Below are 21578 nucleotides of genomic sequence, written 5' to 3' on the forward strand. Positions count from 1 at the left end.
GATGGCAGCTCTGTCCTTTGGGTGGATGGCAGCTCTGTCCCTTGGCTGGGTGGCAGCTCTGTCCCTTCAGGGAGTGGCAGCTCTGTCCCTTGGCTGGGTGGCAGCTCTGTCCTTTGGGTGGATGGCAGCTCTGTCCCTTGGGGATGTGGCAGCTCTGTCCCTTGGGAGGGTGGCAGCTCTGTCCCTTGGGTGAGTGGCAGTTCTGTCAGGCCTTGCTCTGCTGAATTCTGAGTTACCAACAGGTTTATAAGTTCTTTCAAGGAAAAACTAGCAGAGTGAAAAACAGTTAACAAACTGTTCCTGTAGAGGAAAAACGGTCTACACCTGCAAAACCAAGAGATCTGTCCCATAAAAATCAGTGAAGAAAATATGTGAGCATATCTAGAGAGAGAAAATTATTAATAGACACATTCCACAGCCCTTACCAACCAGTGAGCTGGGTTTCACTGCCTTGCTGACCAGTCAAGTTTAACACAGAATCCCAGAGTCACTGGGCTGGGAGAGACCTTCAAGACCATGGAGTCCAACCCAGCCCCAACACCTCAACTGAACCCTGGCACCCACTGCCACACCCAGGGATGGGGACTCCAGCACCTCCCTGGTTCCTGGGAATTCCCAAAATCCTCCCAAATTCACAGAATTCCCCCAAATTCTCAGAATCCCCAGGCTGGAAGAGACCTTCAAGACCATGGAGTCCAACTCAACCCTGGCACCCAGTGCCACAGCCAGGCTTTGTCAAACACACCCAGGGATGGTGGCTCCACCACCTCCCTGGGCAGCCATTCCAGACCTTCATCACCTTTCTGTGAAAAACTTTACCACCCTTTCTGTGACAAACTTCATCACCTTTCTGTAAAACACTCTCCCCTAACACCCAACCTGTATTCCCCTCGCTGCAGCCCGACACCCCCCTCTGATATTCCCTATAAACCCCAGCGGTGTGAGCGAGGTCCCAGCTTCCCTGCAGGTGGAACCCGAGCCCCAGCTGCTTGATCTTTGTGCCTGTGTCCCCAGAGACGTCGCAGACGCCGGTGCTGGAGGAGGTGGCTCAGATGACCCCGGAGGAGCACTACAGGCGCATGATGTCGGCGCTCAACGAGCACGGCGCCTTCGAGGAGCAGCAGCAGCAGCGCCTCTACCAGCTGGCCAACAGCATGGCAGTGCCCAGCCACGGAGGTGGGGCTCTGCTGCCACGGGGGTGGGCTGGGGGACGGCCCCGAGCCGTGGGGGCACTTGGGGTGGAGATGGCGCCGAGCCCTGGACTCGTTTGGGAGATGTTCCTGGGCCCTGGACTTGTTTGGGATGGATTTGGGAGATGTTCCTGAGCCATGGAGTCACTTGGGATGGGTCCAGAAGATGTTCCTGAGCCTTGGAGTTGTTTGGGATGGAGATGGCCCCAAGCCCTGGAGTCACTTAGGATGGAGATGGCCCCAAGCCCTGGAGTTGTTTGGGATTGGTCTGGGATGTCCCCAGGCCCTGGACTCATTTGGGATGGGTCTGGGAGATGTTCCTGAGCCCTGGAGTCATTTGGGATGGAGATGGCCCCCAGCCTTGGAGTCATTTGGGATGGAGATGGCCCTGAGTCCTGGACTCGTTTGGGAGATGTTCCTGAGCCCTGGGTTCCTTTGAGATTGATCTAGGAGATGTTCCTTAGCTCTGGACTCATTTGTGATGGGTCTGGGGGATGTTCCTGAGCTCTGGACTCATTTGTGATGGGTCTGGGGGATGTTCCTGAGCTCTGGACTCATTTGTGATGGGTCTGGGGGATGTCCCCCAGCCCTGGACCCATTTGGGGAGGGTCTGGGGGATGTCCCTGAGCCCTGTGTGCACTGCGGGGTGCATGGGCTGCGGTGCTGGGTGTGTGTCACGCCCTGGTGGTGCTGAAGGGGTTCCTCAGAGCCTTTCTCCATCTTTGTGGAGCAGTCTCCCCTTGGCTGGCTGTAGGTGCTGCTTCCCTCTGTCACCAGCCCTGGGCTGTGCTTGTCCTGCTGAGGGCTCAGCAGCTGCAGTGCTCTGTTTGCAGGGGAGGTGAGGGGGTCCTTCCCTTCTCTCCAGAGTTTGTGTCCACCTGGGCACTGGGGATCTCTGCAGTAAGAGATTTGGGCTGTGGAGCCAAGGGGGGAGTGCTGGCAGTGCCAGCCACCCCTGGCATTTCGGGGTGGGCATGGTGAGGTGGTGTCGCTGCCTCCTCCTGGGGCTGGAGCAGTGTCTGGAGCTCCTGAAGTGCCGGGATGGGTCCCACTGGCGCTGGGGGCTGCTGGAAGGTTTTCCCAGGCTTTTGGAGGGAGCTGCTGCATCCAGCACGTCCTGGGCTGTGCCTAAAGGGGGCACCAGGGCCTTGCAGCATCACCAGCGTCCCTCCAGGGGTGGAGCATCCCTGCACAGGTCCCTGCACAGCTGGAGCATCCCTGCACAGGACCCTGCACAGCTGGAGCATCCCTCCATGGGTAGGGCATCCCTGCACAGCTGGAGCATCCCTCCAGGGGTTGAGCATCCCTGCACAGGTCCCTGCACAGCTGGAGCATCCCTCCATGGGTAGGGCATCCCTGCACAGCTGGAGCATCCCTCCACAGCTGGAGCATCTCTCCAGGGGTGGAGCATCCCTCCACAGGTGCGTGCTCCTCACCTGCCCTCAGGTGAGCAGAGCCTGCTGCCACTGGCCCAGTCTGCCCCAGCAAAGCCGTGCCCTGCCCCAGTGCTCCCCACAGGGGAGGGAGAGAACTCGGCTGCAGCAGGCAGAGGAGGGATGTGGCAGAGGGGATGCTGCCCAGAGGGCTGGAGTGTGTCTGAGGGGAGGGATGTGGCAGAGGGGATGCTGCCCAGAGGGCTGGAGAGTGTCTGAAGGGGGGGATGTGGCAGAGGGGATGCTGCCCAGAGAGCTGGAGAGTGTCTGAGGGGAGGGATGTGGCAGAGGGGATGCTGGCCCGAGGGCTGGAGTGTGTCTGAAGGGAGGGATGTGGCAGAGGGGATGCTGCCCAGAGGGCTGGAGTGTGTCTGAAGGGCAGAGCCATGCCAGGATGTGCCCAGTGCTGCTCCCTGCCCGAGGTGTGCAGCGCTGGCACATCCCTGCCTGGCTCAGGAGCAGAGCACCAGCAGGAGCTGCAGGAGGAGCTCTGCTCAGAGTGTGAATCCCCAGGGCTCCTTGTTAGGTTAATGAAGAGGCTGTCTTCTTTTCCACTCTGTTTGATTTGATTGGCTTCTCTGGGGGCAGGAAGGGATTGCTGTGGAGGAAGGATTTGCTTATCGGGCACAAACACAAACCTGCCCCGGCCCCGTGGGGAGGTGGCACCAGCTGGGCTGGGCTGTGCCAGGCCCTGCAGAGCCCCTGCAAACCCAGCTCTGGTGGTGAGGGGCAGAGCTGTGTGCCACAGGGCCGGGATGGCACGTGGGAGCACACACAGGGAGGGACAGGGTGTGACAAAAGGGTGGCACTGAATATTCAGCCGTGACTGGAGCCTGGCAGAGCTTGGGCACAGCACAGAGCAGGGGGGTGACCAGGGTGGGGACAGAGCCTGGCCTTGGGGGGCTGCTGGCCACAGGGACGTGTCCGTCCCACCAGTGTGTGCTGGATCACCCCCTGCCCCCAAAATAACGAGAGGAGCTCATCACCTTGAGAGCCTGACGTGTTTGTATGGTGATGATTGAACTCCCTCATCAGCATTTGTTGGGGGGGTCACGCTGGGGATTTGGGGTGGGCAGGGGGGGAGAAGGAGCCTGCACGGGCAGACTCGCTCGGGGAACACTGACAAGACACAACTTGGTGTATTTTTGGATTGTCTCCACACCACAGGGCTCTGCTTGGGCTATAAATTATTAGTGCCGGTACAAAGCGCAGTTTATCTGCGGGCTCACACGGAGGCACCAATAACATTAATAATTTAAAAAATGTTAATAATTTAGAAATCTTTTTTTTTTAATTGCTTTTCAAACCCCCCCGCCCTCCTCCTCCACCCCCGTTCTCCCAGTGGCATTCATCCCACATTCTGCATTCAGTCTGTCTCCATGCCTGGAACCTCCATCCGCCAGCGTCCCGCTGTCAATCAATCTGATTTCCCAACTGTCAGAGTGCGGGATTGTAAATAACAGATCCTCGGGGGGGCCCGGGCAGCGGGGAGGGGGAAGGGGCAGCAGGGGGGTGTGAGCGGGGGGGCTCTTGCGGTCACTCGGGATCAATGCAGCTCCTGCAGCTGGCTGCACGCCAGCCTTCTAAATTACAGCCGCCGTGGCAATCAGGAGTGACCCGGGCTTTTCAGATAATTAATTTATAAACATTGCAAGGTTGCACGGTCTGCCTGCCTCGGCGAATTCTCTGGGTTGGTTTGTTGTTTTTTTTTTTTCAGTGATCTGATGGTGTTTGGCTGCTCCCTGCGTGCTTGTACGGTTCAGAGTTGTCATTTCAGTGTTTGTCCCCTCGGCTGGGCGTGGGGACAGGGACGGGAATGTGGCCAGAAATTGGGGCACTGCTGTCCCCCTGCTGCCAGCACAAACAGCAGCTGTGGGAGCATTCTCAGCCCAGCACGGGGCTCCAGCCCTGGCCATCACCACAGGGTGTGGTGCTGTGATTGATGGAGCTCAGGCTGGGCACGTCTTGGTGCCAGGGATTTCCAGAACCGAGGGAGAAGAGCCTGGTGGGGGAAAAGGGAGGCACAGAGATGGGAAATGTGGCGTTACCAGGGTCGTGCAGTGCTCCTGCAGCTTTCCAAAGCGGCCGTGGGAGGAGGTGGGTGTGCTGAGGGCTCTGCAGGGTCGGTGGTGGAGGTGGTCCTGCCCCGGGTGTGCTCGGGGAGGTGAAGGTGCCTCTGCTGCTCTCCCCAGCTGTGCTGTGGTTTCCTCTGCAGGGCGATGGTGTGAGGGAGGGTTCCTCTCGGGGAGGTTCCCTGTGCACCACGTGAGGGGCAGCAGAACCTCTGGGCTGGGGGATTTCACACAAATACCAGGACTGAGGGACTCCTGATGCCAACTGGGGGAGAGCAGCCCCCTGGAAAGCCTCAGAGTGCCTGGCTCCAGTGTCACTCGTTGTCCCCTGAGGCCAGGGCAGGGCACATGGGCTGCACCTGCATCATGCACCCCTCCCTGGGGCTCCCTGGCGTGGGCTCGAGTGGTTCTGGCCTTGCCTGCTCCGTCCATCCTGGGCACTGTGTGAGCCCTGGAGGTCAGGGGGACACGGGTGTCACAGGCAGGGTGACATGGGTGTCACAGGGTGGGTGACATGGGTGTCACAGGCAGGATGACACGGGTGTCACAGGCAGAGTGACATGGGTGTCACAGGGTGGGTGACATGGGTGTCACAGGCAGGGTGTCACAGGTGTCACAGGCAGAATGACATGGGTGTCACAGGCAGGGTGACACGGTGGGTGACACAGGTGTCACAGGCAGGGTGACACGGGTGTCACAGACAGAATGACATGGGTGTCACAGGCAGGGTGACACGGTGGGTGACACAGGTGTCACAGGCAGGGTGACACGGGTGTCACAGACAGAATGACATGGGTGTCACAGGCAGGGTGACAGCATTGTTACAGGCAGGGTGACACGGTGGGTGACACGGGTGCCACAGGGTGACACGGGTGCCAGGTCCTGCCGCGGTGCCAGGGCAGTGCAGGCTGAACGAGGGCCGCGTTTCCTTCTCCCCTCTCTGCAGGCAGCGCTGTGCTGGGGCTGGCAGGGGGGTCCCCATCTGTCCCCCACCCTCAGCAGTCCCTGTCCGGGGCAGGTCCAGCCCTGCAGAGCCCCCCACGGGGGTGGCGGGCACGGAGAGCCCCGGTAACCCCGGCGGGAGCGGGGCAGGTGCTCGGGACCGACCGGGAGAGGGAGTTGGGGAATGCCTCGCTGTCCTGCGGCTCTCCTCGCTTCCATCCATCCTTCCCTCCCTTTTTTCCGCTCCTTCCCCCCTCCCTCCCTCCGCCAGGAAGGCAATTAAGCAGCAAATCCACCCCCGTGCCGTCGTTGCACAATTTCCTCGGCCGCCGGGCTCCCGGCGCGGCGGGGGCGGCTCGCGGCCGGCTCGGAGCCGGGGCCGCCGTGTCTGTGTGTCCAGCGGGGCCGGGGCACGGCGGGTCCGTCTGTGTGTCCGTGTGTATATGTGTCTGTCTGTCTGTCCGCGTGTGTGTCTGTGTGTCCAGCGAGGCCGGGAGCGGCCCCGGGGCACGGCGGGTCTGTGTGACCGTGTGTCTGTCCGTCTGTGTGTCTGCCCGTCCGCGTGTGTGTCTGTGTGTCCAGCGGGGCCGGGGCTGCGGGAGCGACGGGGAGCGGCCCCGGGGTACGGCGGGTCTGTGTGTCCGTGTGTCTGTGTGTCCGTGTGTCTGTCTGTCTGTGTCCGCGTGTCTGTCCGCGTGTGTGTTCGTGTGTCTGTCCCTGTGTCTGTCCATCTGTGTTACTGTGTGTCTGTGTGTCCGCGTGTCTGTCCGCCTGTGTCCGTCTGTGTGTCCGCGTGTCTGTCCGTGTGTCTATCCGTCTGTGTGTCCGTGTGTGTGTCCGTGTGTCCGGCGGGGCCGGGGCAGCGGGCGCGGGCTGGGGCCGGCAGCAGCAGTAGCAGCAGCAGCAGCAGTCCCAGCCCCGGTCCCAGCCCCGGCCCGTGACGGTCCCCGCTGTCCCCAGATCTGCTCCGGGCGCGGCAGGAGGTGGCGGCGGCGGCGGCGCGGACCCCGGGCGCGATGGAGGCGCACATCCCCCCGGCCGGCAACTCGTCCAGCCAGCGCAGGAAGCAGGGCCTGCCCCAGCACCGGGACAGCCACTTCCCCGACAGGTACGGCACGGCACGGCACGGGGCGGGCTCTGCCGGGGCGGGGGCTCCTGCACCGGGAGGGGGCACGGCTGGGGGGAGCGGCTGGGGATGGGATGGGATCAGTGGGATGGGATGGCATAGGATGGCATCAATGGCATGGCATCAATGGCATAGGATGGGATCAGTGGGATGGCATGGCATGGCATGGCATGGGATCGGTGGGATGGGATGGCATAAATTTGATGGGATGGGATGGGCTGCGATGGGATGGGATGGCATGGCATGGCTTGGCATAGCATGGGATCAGTGGCATGGCATGGCATGGGGTCAATGGCATGGCATAGCATGGCATGAGCAGTTTGGGAGCCACTGTCCCTGGAAGTGTTCACAAACCGTGTGGATGTGGCACTGGGGATGTGCTTTGGTGGTGTTGGGTTCATGGCTGGACTCGGTGGTTTTAGAGGCTTTTCCAGCCTTTGGGATTGTGCATTCTGAGCTGGGCAGGGCTGATTTGCGTGGGCAAGGTGTGCTCGTCTCCTCTGGGGGTTGTGCAGGTGCTGGGGGTGCTCCTGCCCCACTCTGGGGGTCTGTATGGAAAGGGGGGAAATCTGTGCCTGTGCCGATCTGCATCCACATCCAGGGGATGCCAGGCTGGAATGATCCCATAGCTGTGCTGGAGGTGCCACTCTCACCTGTTGGTGGGCACAAGTTGAGGTGTTGAAGTTTAGCATCCCCAGATAATGAGAGAGCAGAAGAGCTCTGGGGTGGAACAGGAAGAGAAGAAGTTTTCTTTGTTGAGGAAAAGAGCCTGAGCTAGCCTCTCCCGCTGCTGGGAGTGCTGGAAAGCTGATATCCCCCCACCCCCAGGAAATTCTAGCTCATTTATCTTGCTCTGTGCCACGAGCCATTCCCTCTGCAATCAAGAACTTCAGAGGGAAATTAAATTAAAGCTGCGTGCGTTCCTGACGGGGATGGAGGGGACAGGAGGGGGCTTTGGATGTCATGGGAGGAGCAGTGAAAGGCTCTGGTATTTACACTTCTCTGGGCTCTTGTGTCGGGGTGGGGGCAGAGCGGGCTGCCCTGCCAGCTCTGCAGTGTGTGTAGGTCCAGAGCTCCCCCCCATTTCCATCCTGTCTGGTTTTCCCCCTCTCCCAGCAGCACCTTGGCGCTGTGGAGGGGCCGAGCAGCCCTGGAAGCCTCTCTCTCTCCCACAGCGTGTACTTTGGCTAACCCAGCCCATAAATCCCAGCTCAGAGCAGACCTGGGAGGAAGGCAGGGATGCAGGAGCCCCTGCAGCCGCTCTCAGGAACGCTTCCCCAGCGCTGTGTGGGCTGGAGGGGAGCCAGGCCGGCCCCGGGGCTGCCTGGAAAAGCATCCACGGAAGGGTGGAGGCTGCTCACGGGGAGTGCTGCTGGCAGGAGGGCCGGGCTGAGCGTGGGGAGGCCCAGATAAACCCCGGTAATGAATTAATTACTGTGTCTCTGCTGGTCAGAAACAGGCTGGGGGGTTGGCTTTGTGGGATGAGGCACACAAACACACTGATGGGGATTTTCTTGAGCCAAGGTCCTGGTAGGGGCAGAGGGGTCCCTTGATCTCTTTGCTCCCTGGAGTCAGTGAAACTGAGGCGTGTTGCCAAAAGCAGGCTTGAGCCACAGTCTGGAGAATTCATTTGGTTTCGTGGTTTTGGTTTCCTAGATCCTTTGGGGATGGATTCAGCTGGGATGCTGGCGTGCCAGGGCCTGGTGGTGTGTTTGGGAAGATGCTCGAGTTCAGTGTTAAAAAAAGACTTGGAAGAGGAGAGGGTACAACTGAAAGGTGCCACTGTAAGCACTCCAGCCTGGAGCTCTTCCATCTCCACGCTGCTGCCTCTCCTGCAGAGCTGGCAGGTGGCTGTACCCTGCAGAGCTGCTTGGATGCTGCTCCCTGCCTGCTGCCTCCAGGAATTGTTGGCAAAGTTCTGCCAGGGTCCTTCAGCCTGGCGTGTTCCTCCCCAGGGTGCTCATCCCTGCTTCTCTCTGGGGGGAGCCTGGGGAGAATTTCCTCTCGAGGGAAAATCTTTCATGCCCTGCACACAGAGGGGATGGAGAGGAGCTGGGAAGGGCTGGATGAGCTGCTGGGCTGTGTCCAGTGAGGTTGGACAGGAGCTGAGCTCCTGCACTCTGTGCTCACTCAGGTGAAGCTCCTTGGCTGGGTTGGGTGCATCATTCTGTTCTGGGAGTTGCTTTTTGTGCCTGCAGGGTGAGGTGTGGGGTCTGGGGGTCCCACCCCTCTAGGGAGAGGGCAGAGGCAGGTGTGGGTACAAGCAATGGCTCTGCTGCCTGGGCAGGCAGGGGGAGCACAGCTCATCCCCCAGCAGGAGTGCCAAGAGCAGGGAATGCTGCCAGCCCGAGGTGCCAGCAGCCCCCCATGCCGGGGTCCTGGGGAGCCCAGCCCCTTGGCAGGGCTGAGCTGGGGCTGGGAGCCTGAGGAAGGCACCCAGTGCCACTCTGCAGGAGCTGACAGACACCGTGCAGCAGCCAGAGGCTTCCTCTGAGCAGGGATGTGCCCAAAATACCCAGCCTGGCTTTTTGGATTCCCTCCCTCCCATCTGCTGTTGCTGCAGTTTGTTCTTCCACCGCCTCATTCCTCCTCCCTGCTCTGGGGAGGTTTTCCTTTTCCCTGCTGGCTCCTTGGGCACAGCTTCTGCCTTCTCTGGGCACCTTCCTGGGCACAGTTCCTGCCCTCCCTGGGTACCTCTGCCCTCCCTGGGCACAGCTCTCTCTGGGCACCCCTTCTGCCCTCTCTGGGCACATCTGCCCTCCCTGGGCACCCTCCTGCCCTCCCTGGGCACCATCTCTCTCCTGCCCTTTCCCAGCCCAGCCCTGTGTCCCCTGTCCCCCCTGGAGGCTGTGATGTTGTGATTTTTGCCCTGCCAGAATCCCTCCTTCAGCTGGCTGAAGGTGCTGCAGAGCAGAGGCCAGGGGGCTTGCCCTGGTTTAACCACTTTGGTTTCAGCAGCAGTTTGGATTTGGAGGGGGCAGCACAGACCAGCCCCTCTCCGTGGCCAGGCCAGTGCCAGCACATGTTCTTTTCCTGCCTGGAAATCCCAAACAGCATTTTGAGCAAGGCCTTTGATTTTATTTATTCTTATCCTCCCTTGCTGGCAGCCTGGGGATGGCAGAGCAGCGAGGAGCTCTGTGCCTCCTGCCTGTTACCTCGGGTTTAAAGTGTCTCTTCCTATCAAATGCAGAGCAGAAGAAAGCAGAGCTTTCATGCATTCTTCCCCCCCTCCCTTCCCTCTTCTTCCATCCGTTCTAAATTTATTTCCATGCCTTGCCGGTTTCAATCTGCATTTCCTGACCCTTTCACATCTCCAGTCACAGCCTGTGCTCCCAGCCTTCCCCCCGAGCTTGGCTGGAGCCAGGGGGGAGCTCAGCTCCAGGCTGGGGAGGATGTGATGGGGTTAAAGTGAAAGGCTTGGTTTTAACAGTATAATGTGTAACCCCATAATGACTTTAAATATTGATTATTTGAAGGCCATTAGTGCTTATTGTTAAAGAAAAGTCGATACTTTTTAAGCCTTGTGAACCATTTGTCTCCTGTTAAAGGACATATCAAATTTAGCAGCGTGCAGTGCAAATCCCCTAATACCCTGCTCACAAGCCTCCAGCTGGCATTTGAGGGGGAAGAGGGGGCAGGGGGAGGAATGTGCAGCAACACAGAATTGCTCTCTTCCAGGGAAGGACCAGGCTTATCAGATGTAATTGCCAGGGGCTAAATTCACCTCCTCAGAGCAGGGCACTGCAGTTCTGCCTCTGAGCCGAGGAGGAAGAGGAGGAAGGAGTTTGATGGGGGATTCGAGGCTGACAGGTACCTGGGAGAGGCTGCAGGGATCAGAGTTTGCTGCTCACCTGTCTGAAAGCACGGCAGCCTCTGTTGAGGTCTCGGGGGCTTTTCACTGTGGGCTTGCCAATTCTTTTCCCAGGCAAGGCTGGGAGGGCTGCCCAGCCCTGTGCCAGGGCACGGCCTGGTGCTGCTGCCTGCCTCCTGTGCCAGCTCCCCGTGGTGCCAAGGATGGGGCTGGCAGGGAGCAGGGCAGGTTCCAGGTTCTGTGCCCGCCAGGGTGGCTCTCTGGGGTGGCACAGAGGGTCTGTCCCTGGTGGCCACGCAGCTGAGGGGCTCCCCAGGGCTGTGGCTGGTCTGGAAGGCAGGGAAGCTCTGAGGGAATGAACTGCAGAGTCTGGAGCAGATGTGAATTCCTCAGGGATCAAAGCCATGCCCCGTAGCACAGCATGAAAGCACAAAAACAACCTGGGATGAGCACTGGGCTGCCACCAAAGGGAGAACCCTTCCTTTCCCGGCGCCCAGCCCTGATCCCATCCCACCCTCTGCTTCCTGGGCACAGACTGGCATCAGTCCAGGAGCTGCTTTGTTTTTGAGCTGTGCACGGGCAGCCTGGCTGTCCCGCGGGATCCCTCCCCTCACACCCCCAAGGAGGGCACGGCCACGCCGTGGTTAACAGCGACTTGATTTCCTAAATTGCTTCTTATAAAATGAGCGGCACGTCTGGCAGGCTCGTCTCGCCATGATTACAGCTAATTACGATCGAGCGGCCACCTCGGAGCCCCCGTCACGCCGCTTTAATTGTCCGTTTTTCATCCGCGGGGCCGGCCCGGGTGGCAGCAGCACTTGGCAGCCCCGGCCACCGCGGCCCCGGCTAATTGCGAGGCCTCGGGGATTAGGGCAGGTGATTACACACTTCACGGTGTAATTACATAAGCATCGCTTGGCTGCTGCCCCGGCTCGGAGGCGAAGGTCGAGCGCGGCGTTACCTGAGATTAATTGGAGCTGCCAGCGGAGCGCGGCATTAACATTGCAGCAGCCCCCGATCGATCCGCGCCTCCAGACACCGCCGGGGCCGCAATTAGGTTAGAGGAGAGCCAGGGCAGCCGGGGAGGAGGGGAGCCGGAGCCCCGAGCCCGCGGGGACGGGCAGATGGCACGGGCTGCCGCGGGGAAGGAGGAATTGGGGAGGGGGAGCGCAGCCGGGGCAGCGTGTGGGGCTGCGCAGAACACAGTGGGGATGAGGCTGTGCTGGGAGGGCTCTCCTCGCCCTCTTCATGCCCAGGAGTCCCTGTTTGGCTTTCCACGAGCTGTCCACGGACATGAACTGATCCCTTTCCATGAGCTGGTCCATGCTCATGAGCTGATCCATTGCCATGGGCTATCCATGCCCATGAGCTGATCCATGGACATGAGCTGATCCCTTTCCATGAGGTGTCCATGCCCACAAGCTGATCCATTCCTATGATCTGATCCATTCTTGTGATCTGATCCATTCTTGTGGTCTGATCCATTCCCATGACCTGATCAATTTCCATATCTGATCCATTCCCCCCCATGATCTGATCCATTTCCATATCTGATCCATTCCCATGACCTGATCCATTTCCATATCTGATCCATTCCCATGATCTGATCCATTTCCATATCTGATCCATTCCCGTGATCTGATCCATTCCCATCACCTGATCCATTTCCATATCTGATCCATTTCCATGATGTGATCCATTCCCCCCCATGACCTGATCCATTTCCATCTCTGATCCATTTCCATCTCTGATCCATTCCCATCTCTGATCCATTCCCATGATCTGACCCATGCCCACAAGCCATGGATGGCCAGGACTCTCCCGTCGTTCTCCCCCCTCTGCAGTGCCTCTGCACGTGCTGTGTCTGTTGCAAAGTCACAGGCACTTTCTGCCCCCCTGTGCCTTGGCCTGCAGCCTCTCTGGGAGCAGATTTTTCCAGGGAGATACTGTAAAATGAAAATAAACGGCCCCGCACTTGGCTGTGCCTCTGGATGCCCTGCTGAAGGTAATAATGTTGTAAGTGGCCATCAAAAGGAATTAAGAGACGTGCAGCCGGAAAGCAGATTTGCTTGCAGGCTCCCAGGGCAGATTTGACTAATGGAAGAGACCTTGGCTCTTATTCCCTTCCTGCCTTTTTCTTTTTTTTTTTTTTCCTCTGCCTTCTCTCCTGCTGCAAGTGCTCCCTGCCTTCTCTCCAGGATTGTCCCCTTCCCACCACCCAGTCCTGCCTCTCTGAGCTTCCCCAGCCCCTGGCATCTGCTCTGCCCATTCTGCCTGGCTTCACCCACCCCTTCTCCAGCAGGATTCCTTCCCCCTGCCCCGTTGCCCTTCCTGCTCACTTCCCTCTCCTGGCTGTATTTTCCTCTGCCTCACTTCCAGCTTTCCTCTTCACCATTAAAGATCATCCCTTAGCCCAGCTAGGACAGGTGTTTTTTGCAAGGCAAAGCCAGTGATGCTTTCAGAGCTGCCAAACCCCCTGCCCAAGCACAGAATTCCTTCTCAGGTGTGAGGTGGGTGAGGCAGGAACCCAGATGTGATGAGGGAGGGGCAGGTGGAGCATCCTCAGCCCTGCCCTTGAAGGAAAAACCCTTTGGACAGCCCGGCTGAAAGGCCACAGGAGCAAGAGTGGGAAATGTGTGGGACCTGTGGAGTCCTGGCTGCTTTCTTCCCCTTTTGATTCTGCTGCTTGTGGTTTTCTCTCTCCATTTTAGAGGCTCTGCATGAGGGTGAAGAGGCAGAGAGCAGCCTCTGGTCAGGATGCAGCTCATGTGCAGCCAAGATGTTCTCCCTGAGCCTCCAGCTTTTTAACAGGGCTTTATTTTGTGATTCCTGCAGGGAGATATCCCACCCACCGCCTCTGCTGTCGCCCCAGAACGCTCCCCACATCGCCCTGGGGCCCCACCTGAGACCTCCCTTCCTCGGGGTGCCTTCAGCGCTGTGCCAGACGCCAGGTGAGCGCTCAGGTGACGCCAGGGCAGGGCAGAGCTGCAGCCTGGGACAGTCCACCCTGCAGCCAGACAGCCCAGAGAGCTTTTCTGTGTCCCTGCTGTGCTGACCTCACCCTGGTTCTGCAGCCAGAGGAGCAGATTCTGGCTGCTCTTCCTGGCCCTTGTTCCGTGGCAGCGAGGGGTGGCTGTTCTGGGATGAAGAGCAGCACTCTGTGCCCTTTGTCCCCGTGGGGAGCTGGCCTGGGGCAGCCAAGGGTCAGCGCTGACAGGAGTAACCCTCAGGCTCTCCCTGCCCAGGTTACGGGTTCCTCCAGCCGGCACAGGCCGAGATGTTCGCGCGGCAGCAGGAGATGCTACGGAAGCAAAACCTGGCCAGGTAGGAGTGGGGAGGGGCTGGGTTTGTCCTGGGTTTGCCCTGGGTTTGTCCTGGTGTGGATTTGTCATGGGTTTGTCCTGGTGTGGGTTTGTCCTGGTTTGTCCTGGTAGGGGTTTGTCATAGGTTTCTCTTGGTGTGGGTTTGTCCCAGTGTGGGTTTGTCCTGGGTTTATCCTGCTATGCGTCTGTCATGGATTTGTCCTGGTATGGGTTTGTCCTGGTGTGGGTTTGTCCTGGTGCGGGTTTGTTTGTCCTGGGTTTGTGCTGGTGTGGGTTTGTCCCGGGTTTGTCCCGGGTTTGTCCTGAGCTGGGCACAGCAGGCCCAGTCTGGGTGAGGCCTGTGCAGGTGTGCCGCTGACACCTCCCTCCTGCAAGGCTCGGCTGGGCCCACACTCCTCCAACCCCACCAACCCCTCTTCCCCCTCCAGGCTGGAGATGTCGGCCGAGCTGATCCGCCAGAAGGAGCTGGAGACCCTTCACCGGCAGCGCCTGCTGGCCGCGGACCCCCTGAGCCTGCACCCGGGGCTGCCCCCGGACCACCCCGCGCTGCGCAGCGTGCACGACGTCCCCGAGGGCCACGCGCTGCGCGACGAGCTGTCCCGGCGCAACGCCATGCTGGTGCTGCGCCACAACAACGCCCCGCTGCTGTCGCTGGCGCCCGGCGGCGCCGCCACGCCGCCCAAGGAGCAGCCCCGGCGGGCGGGCGGCGGCCGCAAGGCCTCGCAGCCCCGCGCCGAGCCGCCGGGCCCCGGCGAGGCCCGGGAGCCGCGCGCCAGGGACGGCGCCCAGGACTGTAACGACGACGAGATGAAGGACTCGGAGAGCGACGCCGAGGACAAGGCCGAGGGGCTGAAGGGCGAGGGCGGCGCGGGAGCGGAGCCCAAGGAGGGCAAGGACGGCGCGGGGAAGGCGGGCGAGGGGGCCAAGGAGGCGGGCGAGGCGGGCGCGGGCTCCTCCAGCGCCGAGTCGCCCAGCCACCTGCTGGGGCCCGGTGTGGGCAAGGCCGAGGTGAAGTACCTGCCCCCCGCCTCGCTGCCCGCGCCCCAGCCGCTGCCCTTCGGCTTCCCCTACACCATGAGCCCCTACTTCCACGCAGGTGAGGCACCGGCGGATCTGCTGCTGCTGGGGTGGGATAAGGAGGTGTTGGGCAGTGTTGGACTGGGGGTTCTGCCCCCTGCTCCTTCCACAGTGGGGTTGTGGTTGCTTTGTCAGGTTTTCGTGTCTCTAAAGGAAGAGTTTCGGCATGGGGAGGGTGGGGAGGCTGCCCAGGGAGGTGGTGGTGGCACCGTCCCTGGGAGGTGTCCAAGGAAGGGTGGACGTGGCACTCAGTGCTGTGGGCATTGGTCAGAGGCGGCACTTGGTGGCCTTGGAGGGCTTTTCCAGGTACCCACTTCCAGGAGAGGGCAGTTGGGCACTTTGTGGTGCCCTTGGTGGCCTTGGAGGGCTTTTCCAGGTGCCCAGTACCAGGGCAGGGCAGCTGGGCTCTTTGTGGTGCCCCTCTGTGCCCCGGGCACTGGGAGAGCTGGGCTGGGTGGCACAGGCAGGCAGGGGGGTCACTGCCAGCTCTCTGCAGAGCAGGGGGTGGCACAAATGGGGTCTCAAGCGCAGGGAGCCCCGCCAGCCCAGCCAGAAGCCCAGTCTTCCCCCAGCTAATTACCTGGCAGAGCAATTAGCAGGCGGCAGGGCGCTCGGGGAGGGAGCAGGGCTGGGCTGTGCCGCTCTCCACGCCGGGAGCTGCCTGTGAGCAGCCTGCCCATCCCTCATTAGAGCTGCCTCCCAGCCAGGAGGGAGGAAGCGATTTTTCAGCGCCAGGCAGGTGGCCGGGATGAGGAATATTCCTGCTGCCCGGGGCTGCCCAGCCTTCCTGCAGGAGCTTTTTCCTCCGTGGCCATTAGGGAGGGACGGGCTGAGCTCCGTGTGCTCCTGGCTGCTGAGGGGCTCTGTGGCTGCCTCCCCTCCCTCCCTCCTTCCCCAGCAGGGTGTGAGGTGCTGTAATAGCCCATTTATTATTTTCACTTTGGATTTATATCAGCAGCACATCTGCAGCCCCCGGGCTGGGTTTCCCTGCTCTCCTCTGCTGGTTTGTGCAGGCTGTGCCAGGGCTGGGGGTCTCTCCCTGAGGGGTCTTTGGCTGCTGGCTGGTTCCACGCTGCTCTCCCTGAGGGTTTGGGCCCTGCTCTGCTGCTCCAGAGCAAATCCTTCCACCGGGAGGACAGGGAGGTGTGGGGGATGCAGCCCAGGGTTGAGCTGGGAGTTCAGAGCTGAAATGCTGAGGGTTGTATCGATCCAAGGGCTGCAGCCGTCCTGGGGAGGGGGAAAGATGTGTTCTGTGGTTCTGGGGGAGCACAGAGCACCCCAGGGCTGGCAGGGGAGCTGCAGCCACCTCTCCCCCTGTGCCACACCATTCCTGTGCCCCTTTTGGCACGGGGACTGCCCCCTCGGGAGGGATGGGAGGGTGGAATTGTGAAATACCCACCCAGCCGAGGCAGGTGGCCAAGGGGAAGAGCCGGGGGGAGGAGAGGAGAGGGGAGAAGCATCCAGCTGAGAAGGACGCTGGGTTGGAGGCAGTGGGAGGAGGAGGAGCTGCTCTGTCCCTCTCTGTGTCCCTCTCTGTCCCCTCTCTGTCCCTCTCTCTCTGTTTCTGTCCCTGCTCTGTCCCTCTCTGTCCCTTTGTCCCTCTCTGTCCCTGTTCTGTCCCTCTGTCCCTCTCTGTCCTGCTCTGTCCCTCTGTGTCCCTGTTCTGTCCTTCTCTGTCCCTCTGTCCCTGCTCTGTCCCTCTGTCCCTCTCTGTCCCAGCTCCATTCCCAGAGCTGCTTTTTGGGCTGTGGCTCGATGACCTCATCTCCTCAAGGTTTCAGCCTCCTCCTCCTCCTCCTCCCCGTCCTCTGGGAAAGGTGAAGGTTGGAGTGTGCAGAGGCTCAAATCCTTCTATTGATTGCAGTCTGGAGAGCAATTAACCATCCTTGTGCTGCTCCTGACCCCAGCCCTCCTGGGGGGACACGAGGGGTGCTCGGGGCAGGGCTGGGACAAAACTGCTTGAAGCCAGGGGCAGGCTGGCTGCCAGGGTGGCACCGTGTGCCCGGGCTGTCCCCTGTGCTGCCAGGGTGGCACCGTGTGCCCAGCTGGCACCCGGGCTGTCCCCTGTGCTGCCAGGGTGGCACTGTGCCATGCTCCAGAGCCACTCCTGCCACAGCCCAGCCCTGCTCTCCATGGCCCCTCCAGCCTCTGGCTGCTGTTCCTGGAGCAGCTGGACCCCAGGAGGAGGGAGGGGGCTGGAAATGGGCCGGGGGCACCTGTCCTGGCACGATGGATTCCTCCCAGCCCCCAGGCCGGGCCCCAGCTGCTGCAGCCCTCCCTCATCCATTGCAGCCCCTGAGCATCATCCATCAGGCAGAGCAGGCTGCCAGGGGATGGCTGCAGCCCCGGGTGGCTCCTGCAGGGCTGACATCTCATTACTGGGATCCGAGGTGTGGCCCTGCAGCCCTTGGTGGCACCTATTTGTCCTCATTGTCTGGGCTGCCAGAGCAGGGGGGGGACACGGGCTGAGCACTGTCCTTCCAGGGGCAGGAGGGGACACGGGCTGAGCACTGTCCTTCCAGGGGCAGGAGGGGACACGGGCTGAGCACTGTCCTTCCAGGGGCAGGAGGGGACACGGGCTGAGCACTGTCCTTCCAGGGGCAGGAGGGGACACGGGCTGAGCACTGTCCTTCCAGGGGCAGGAGGGGACACGGGCTGAGCACTGTCCTTCCAGGGGCAGGAGGGGACACGGGCTGAGCACTGTCCTTCCAGGGGCAGGAGGGGACACGGGCTGAGCACTGTCCTTCCAGGGGCAGGAGGGGACACGGGCTGAGCACTGTCCTTCCAGGGGCAGGAGGGGACATGGGCTGAGCACTGTCCTTCCAGGGGCACAGCAGGGAGGGCAGGAGACCCACGGAGCTCAGAGCTGGGCAAGGGACCCTGGGCAGCTCCAGAAACCCCTCCCAGGGTCATTGCTGAGGGATGGCAGGGCAGGGGGGACAGCTGGACACTGACCCTGGCTCAGGGGACCCAGGGTGGGACTGGGACAGGTCTGCTGAGGGGTCTGGGCTGGAACAGAGTGCAGCAAGGAGGGTCCCAAACCTGTGAGGAGAGGGAGCAGCCCTGTCCCTGCTGCAGGGTGGCAGCAGCCACCACAGAACCCCAGGAGGGAGCACTGGAGCTCCTCTGGTCCAAACCCTCTTCAGGGTGTCCTGAGAGCCCCTCGGGGTCGTGGGGAGCCCTGGAGGGCTCTGGGGGCTCTGGGGCTGTGGCGTGGCTCACCCTGGGGCTGTGCAGGATAAAGGCTGTGGCTGAGCAGCCAGAGCTGTCCCCTGCCCACCCTGAGGGAGCAGCTGTGGGGACAGCCAGGGGAGCAGGAAAGTGGGAAGGGAAATTTGGGGAATGACTGCAGAGCTCTGCCTGCTCCCTGTGCAGGCTCTGCTGCCCTAAAGCATCTCCTTGGCACAACAAATTCCCTGCAGATCCTGAGCTTGTCCTGCTCCCCTGGCTGTGCTGGAGGCTCTGTAAGGAGCGTGAGGGGCTCTGCTCCTTTCCCTGCCTATTCCCCAGGGAATTGCTGCTCCCTGGTCTCCCAGCCTGTGCTCCCCTCCCTGGTTTTGTTTTATCCATTTTTCCCTGCCAGTCCCTGTGCTGGCCCAGCTGCTGTGGCAGGAGCAAGGGTTATATCCATCTCATCCACCAGGGAGAAGCCCCAAGCCCACAGGACAGATAATTTTGTCCTGACAGGCTCCTGGGAGAAATATTTTTTCTCCTGGCAATTCCATTCTCCATGCCCTGAGCAGAGCAGCTCGTACTCCTCATAAACTCTTTCCCTGCCTGAGAATCCTGGGTGTTCTCATCCCCGTAAATGTCCTTGTGCTCTGCTGCTCCAGACCCCCCACAGCAGCCACTTCAGGGGTTAATGTTTCTTTCCCCCACCCTAAAGAGATGTTTTGGGGGATTTGCTTTGTTCTGTGTCCTCCCTTTTCCCTTACAGCAGCCACTTCAGGGGTTAGTGTTGGCTTTCCTCCCCCCAAAGAGGTTTTGTGGGATTTGGTTTATTCTGTCCTCACCTTTCCCTTCCAGGGGTTAATGTTTCTTTCCCCCACCCCGAAGGGGTTTTGTGGGATTTGCTTTGTTCTGTGTCCCCCCTTTCCCCCACAGCAGCTCTGAGTTCTGTTCCTGTCCCCGTTTCCATCCCCGTTCTCTCCCTGGCTCCCTTTGGGGTTTCTCTGAGTTCTGTCAGGCTGCAGGGCCGGGGGGAGCGTGTCACCCTGTGTGACAGTGACAGGGCTGCCACTCTGGCACTTGGGGGAGCTGCCAGCAGCTCTGTCCTGCCAGGGCAGGCTCAGGGTGGAGCAGGAGCCCCGGGAAGGAGCAGGAGCTGCCCAGGGATCCGTGTTGTCATTCCTGGCACGTTCCAGGAGCAGGGCTGGCCGGGGAGCCCGCGGGGCAGGCAGAGCTCTGTGCTCTGTGTGCACAAAATCTGCAGAATCTGCTGCCCCCCTGCCCTCCCCCTGCTTCCCCTGCAGCTCAGGAGCTTTGCACACATGAAATGCATTAGCTGGGATTTTTCCTTCCCTCCCCCAGCCGGGGACCTCCAGGAGGAAGAGGCCTATGAATTGACCCTGCCCAGCTCTTTAATTGACAGGTCATTAAAGATGAATGTGTGGCTAGAGAAAAATATTCAGATTGCAGGCTGCCTGTTGTCCGTGTGGGATTTTAATGATTTATGTTCCTCTCTCCTCCCCTCCACACAATCCAGGCACCATGGGAGGTCTGTTTTTGGACGGGGAGGAGAGCCCAGCACTGGAGGACATCAGCAAATGGACAGTGGAGGACGTCTGCAGCTTCGTGTCCAACTTGTCTGGCTGCACTGAGTACACTCAGGTGAATCCAGCAGGTCCTGGCAGGAGCATCCTCCTTCCCTGGGGGTCCTGCTCCCTCCCAGCCGGGCTTGTCCCTCCTGGGAGCTGCATCTCGGAGCCCTGCAGGGCTTTCCTGCCTTCTTTCCTCTTGGATTGCTGGACTTGCTGCCAGCCAGGGTGTGGGATGGGGCCTGTGAGCTTCCCTGGACTGCTCCACATCCAGAGCCAGGAGAGTCCTGGAAGATTCCCTGGAATGCTGTGATTCCAGAACTGGGATAGCCCTCAGAATTCACTGGAAGGCTGTGATTCCAGGACCAGGAAAGCCCTATAAAATTCCCTGGAATGTTCCTCATCAAAACAGGGAAAGCCCTGCAGAGTTCCCTGGAATGCTGTGATTCCAGAACCAGGAGAACCCTGCAGAATTCCCTGGAATGCTGTGGTTCCAGAACCAGGAACACCCTGTAAAATTCCATGGGATTCCAGAACCAGGCAAAGCAGGGAACTCCAGCACAAGTCAGAGCTGCCCCAGCCTGGCCAGGGTTCAGCTTTGTCTGTGCCCTGGAGCTGGGGGACAGCCCAGGGGATGCTTTTCCCAAGCTGAGGATTTTTTGGAGTGTTTTAGGGAGGGTTTTGGCTCCTGCAGAGGAGGGAAGGGAACGGGTGCAGTGTGCTGGCTCCAGGAGCAGCAGCTCCCTGCAATAAAAATCCCCTTGGCTCCAGAGGGATGGGTCCAGGCTGGAAACACCCCTGGGGTGGCTAAACCCAGGCTGAGGGGTCTGCAGTGCACCCTGTGCACGCTGCCAGGGCAGCACGGGTGGCTCAGGTGTGTCCCTGAGCTGGCCCTGTGTCCCCTCAGGTATTCCGAGAGCAGGCCATCGACGGGGAGACCCTGCCCCTCCTGACAGAAGAGCACTTACTGAACAACATGGGGCTCAAGCTGGGACCCGCCCTGAAGATCAGGTCACAGGTAGGAAAAGCTCCTCTCTCAGAACGGGTGACACCACCTCCAGCTGTCCCTGGCTGGGCCAGAAACGTGCTTTGTGGAATATCATTTATTGAGCAGTAATTCAGTTGCAATTCCGTTGGAAGAACGCTTTATTTGTCCTTGGAAATGTTCCATAGCCTCACCTGAAAGCTGTCACAGCTGTTTGAGGGAAAACTCCTCACCTGAAAGCTGTCACAGCTGTTTCAGGGAGAAACCACTGACAGAATTCCATGCCCAGGAGCAGAAATAAATAGTCCAGGATGAGAGGTGGGAGGGAATCCCAGGGATGCAGTGGGAAGCTCATAAACGGGCTGGCTCCAGCAGTTCCATCCTCCTCCCTCAGTGGGACTCGAGCCCAGAACATCTCTGCTGGATCCTTTCCCACTGAGTGAGTGCTGGGAAAATCCCTCCTGCCACGTGTGGAGGCCGGGCTGGGCCGTGTCCCCTGGGAATTGTGTCCTGGAGGGGCTGGGGCTGTCACGGCCCTGCCAGGGCAGTGCCAGCTCTGTCCCCAAGCCCACGCTGCTCGGGCTGTGGTGGAACAATGAGGGACTTTACTGCTTTCCCTGCAGCCCTCCCTGTTTATGAGGGGGCTCATAAAAAGGGTCTGTGGGCAATTGTTCCCCGTGGATCAATTCAGGAGGAAATAAAACTCTTATGTTCCTTAAAAAACAAGAGCCCTGAACAGCTCAGAGGTGGGGCTTGGGGTGGGGGGAGTGCGAGATACGAACTTGAAAAATTCCTTCTGTTTCATCAATAACGTTTAAAGCTGTGGAAGCAGGCAGGGCTGGGGGGTGGCTGGGGGAGCAGA

The 21578-nt window shown here is 60.3% G+C and overlaps 1 protein-coding gene across 4 annotated transcripts in view; it reads left to right on the top strand.

Annotated features, from left to right (window-relative positions):
- Positions 1-21578, top strand: part of SAMD11 (sterile alpha motif domain containing 11) — a 75547-nt gene that overhangs the window by 51342 nt on the left and 2627 nt on the right. For all 4 annotated transcript variants that reach the window (XM_039727669.1, XM_039727671.1, XM_039727670.1 and 1 more), the window contains 7 exons: positions 1015-1176; positions 6598-6745; positions 13410-13525; positions 13820-13898; positions 14326-14993; positions 19680-19804; positions 20639-20749. In XM_039727669.1, coding sequence (XP_039583603.1) covers positions 1015-1176; positions 6598-6745; positions 13410-13525; positions 13820-13898; positions 14326-14993; positions 19680-19804; positions 20639-20749 — 1409 coding nt within the window. The remainder of the gene's footprint in view (positions 1-1014; positions 1177-6597; positions 6746-13409; positions 13526-13819; positions 13899-14325; positions 14994-19679; positions 19805-20638; positions 20750-21578) is intronic.

The sequence above is a fragment of the Passer montanus genome, unplaced genomic scaffold (assembly GCF_014805655.1).
Source record: "Passer montanus isolate IOZ18808 unplaced genomic scaffold, ASM1480565v1 scaffold62, whole genome shotgun sequence".
Classification (NCBI taxonomy): Eukaryota; Metazoa; Chordata; class Aves; order Passeriformes; family Passeridae; genus Passer; species Passer montanus.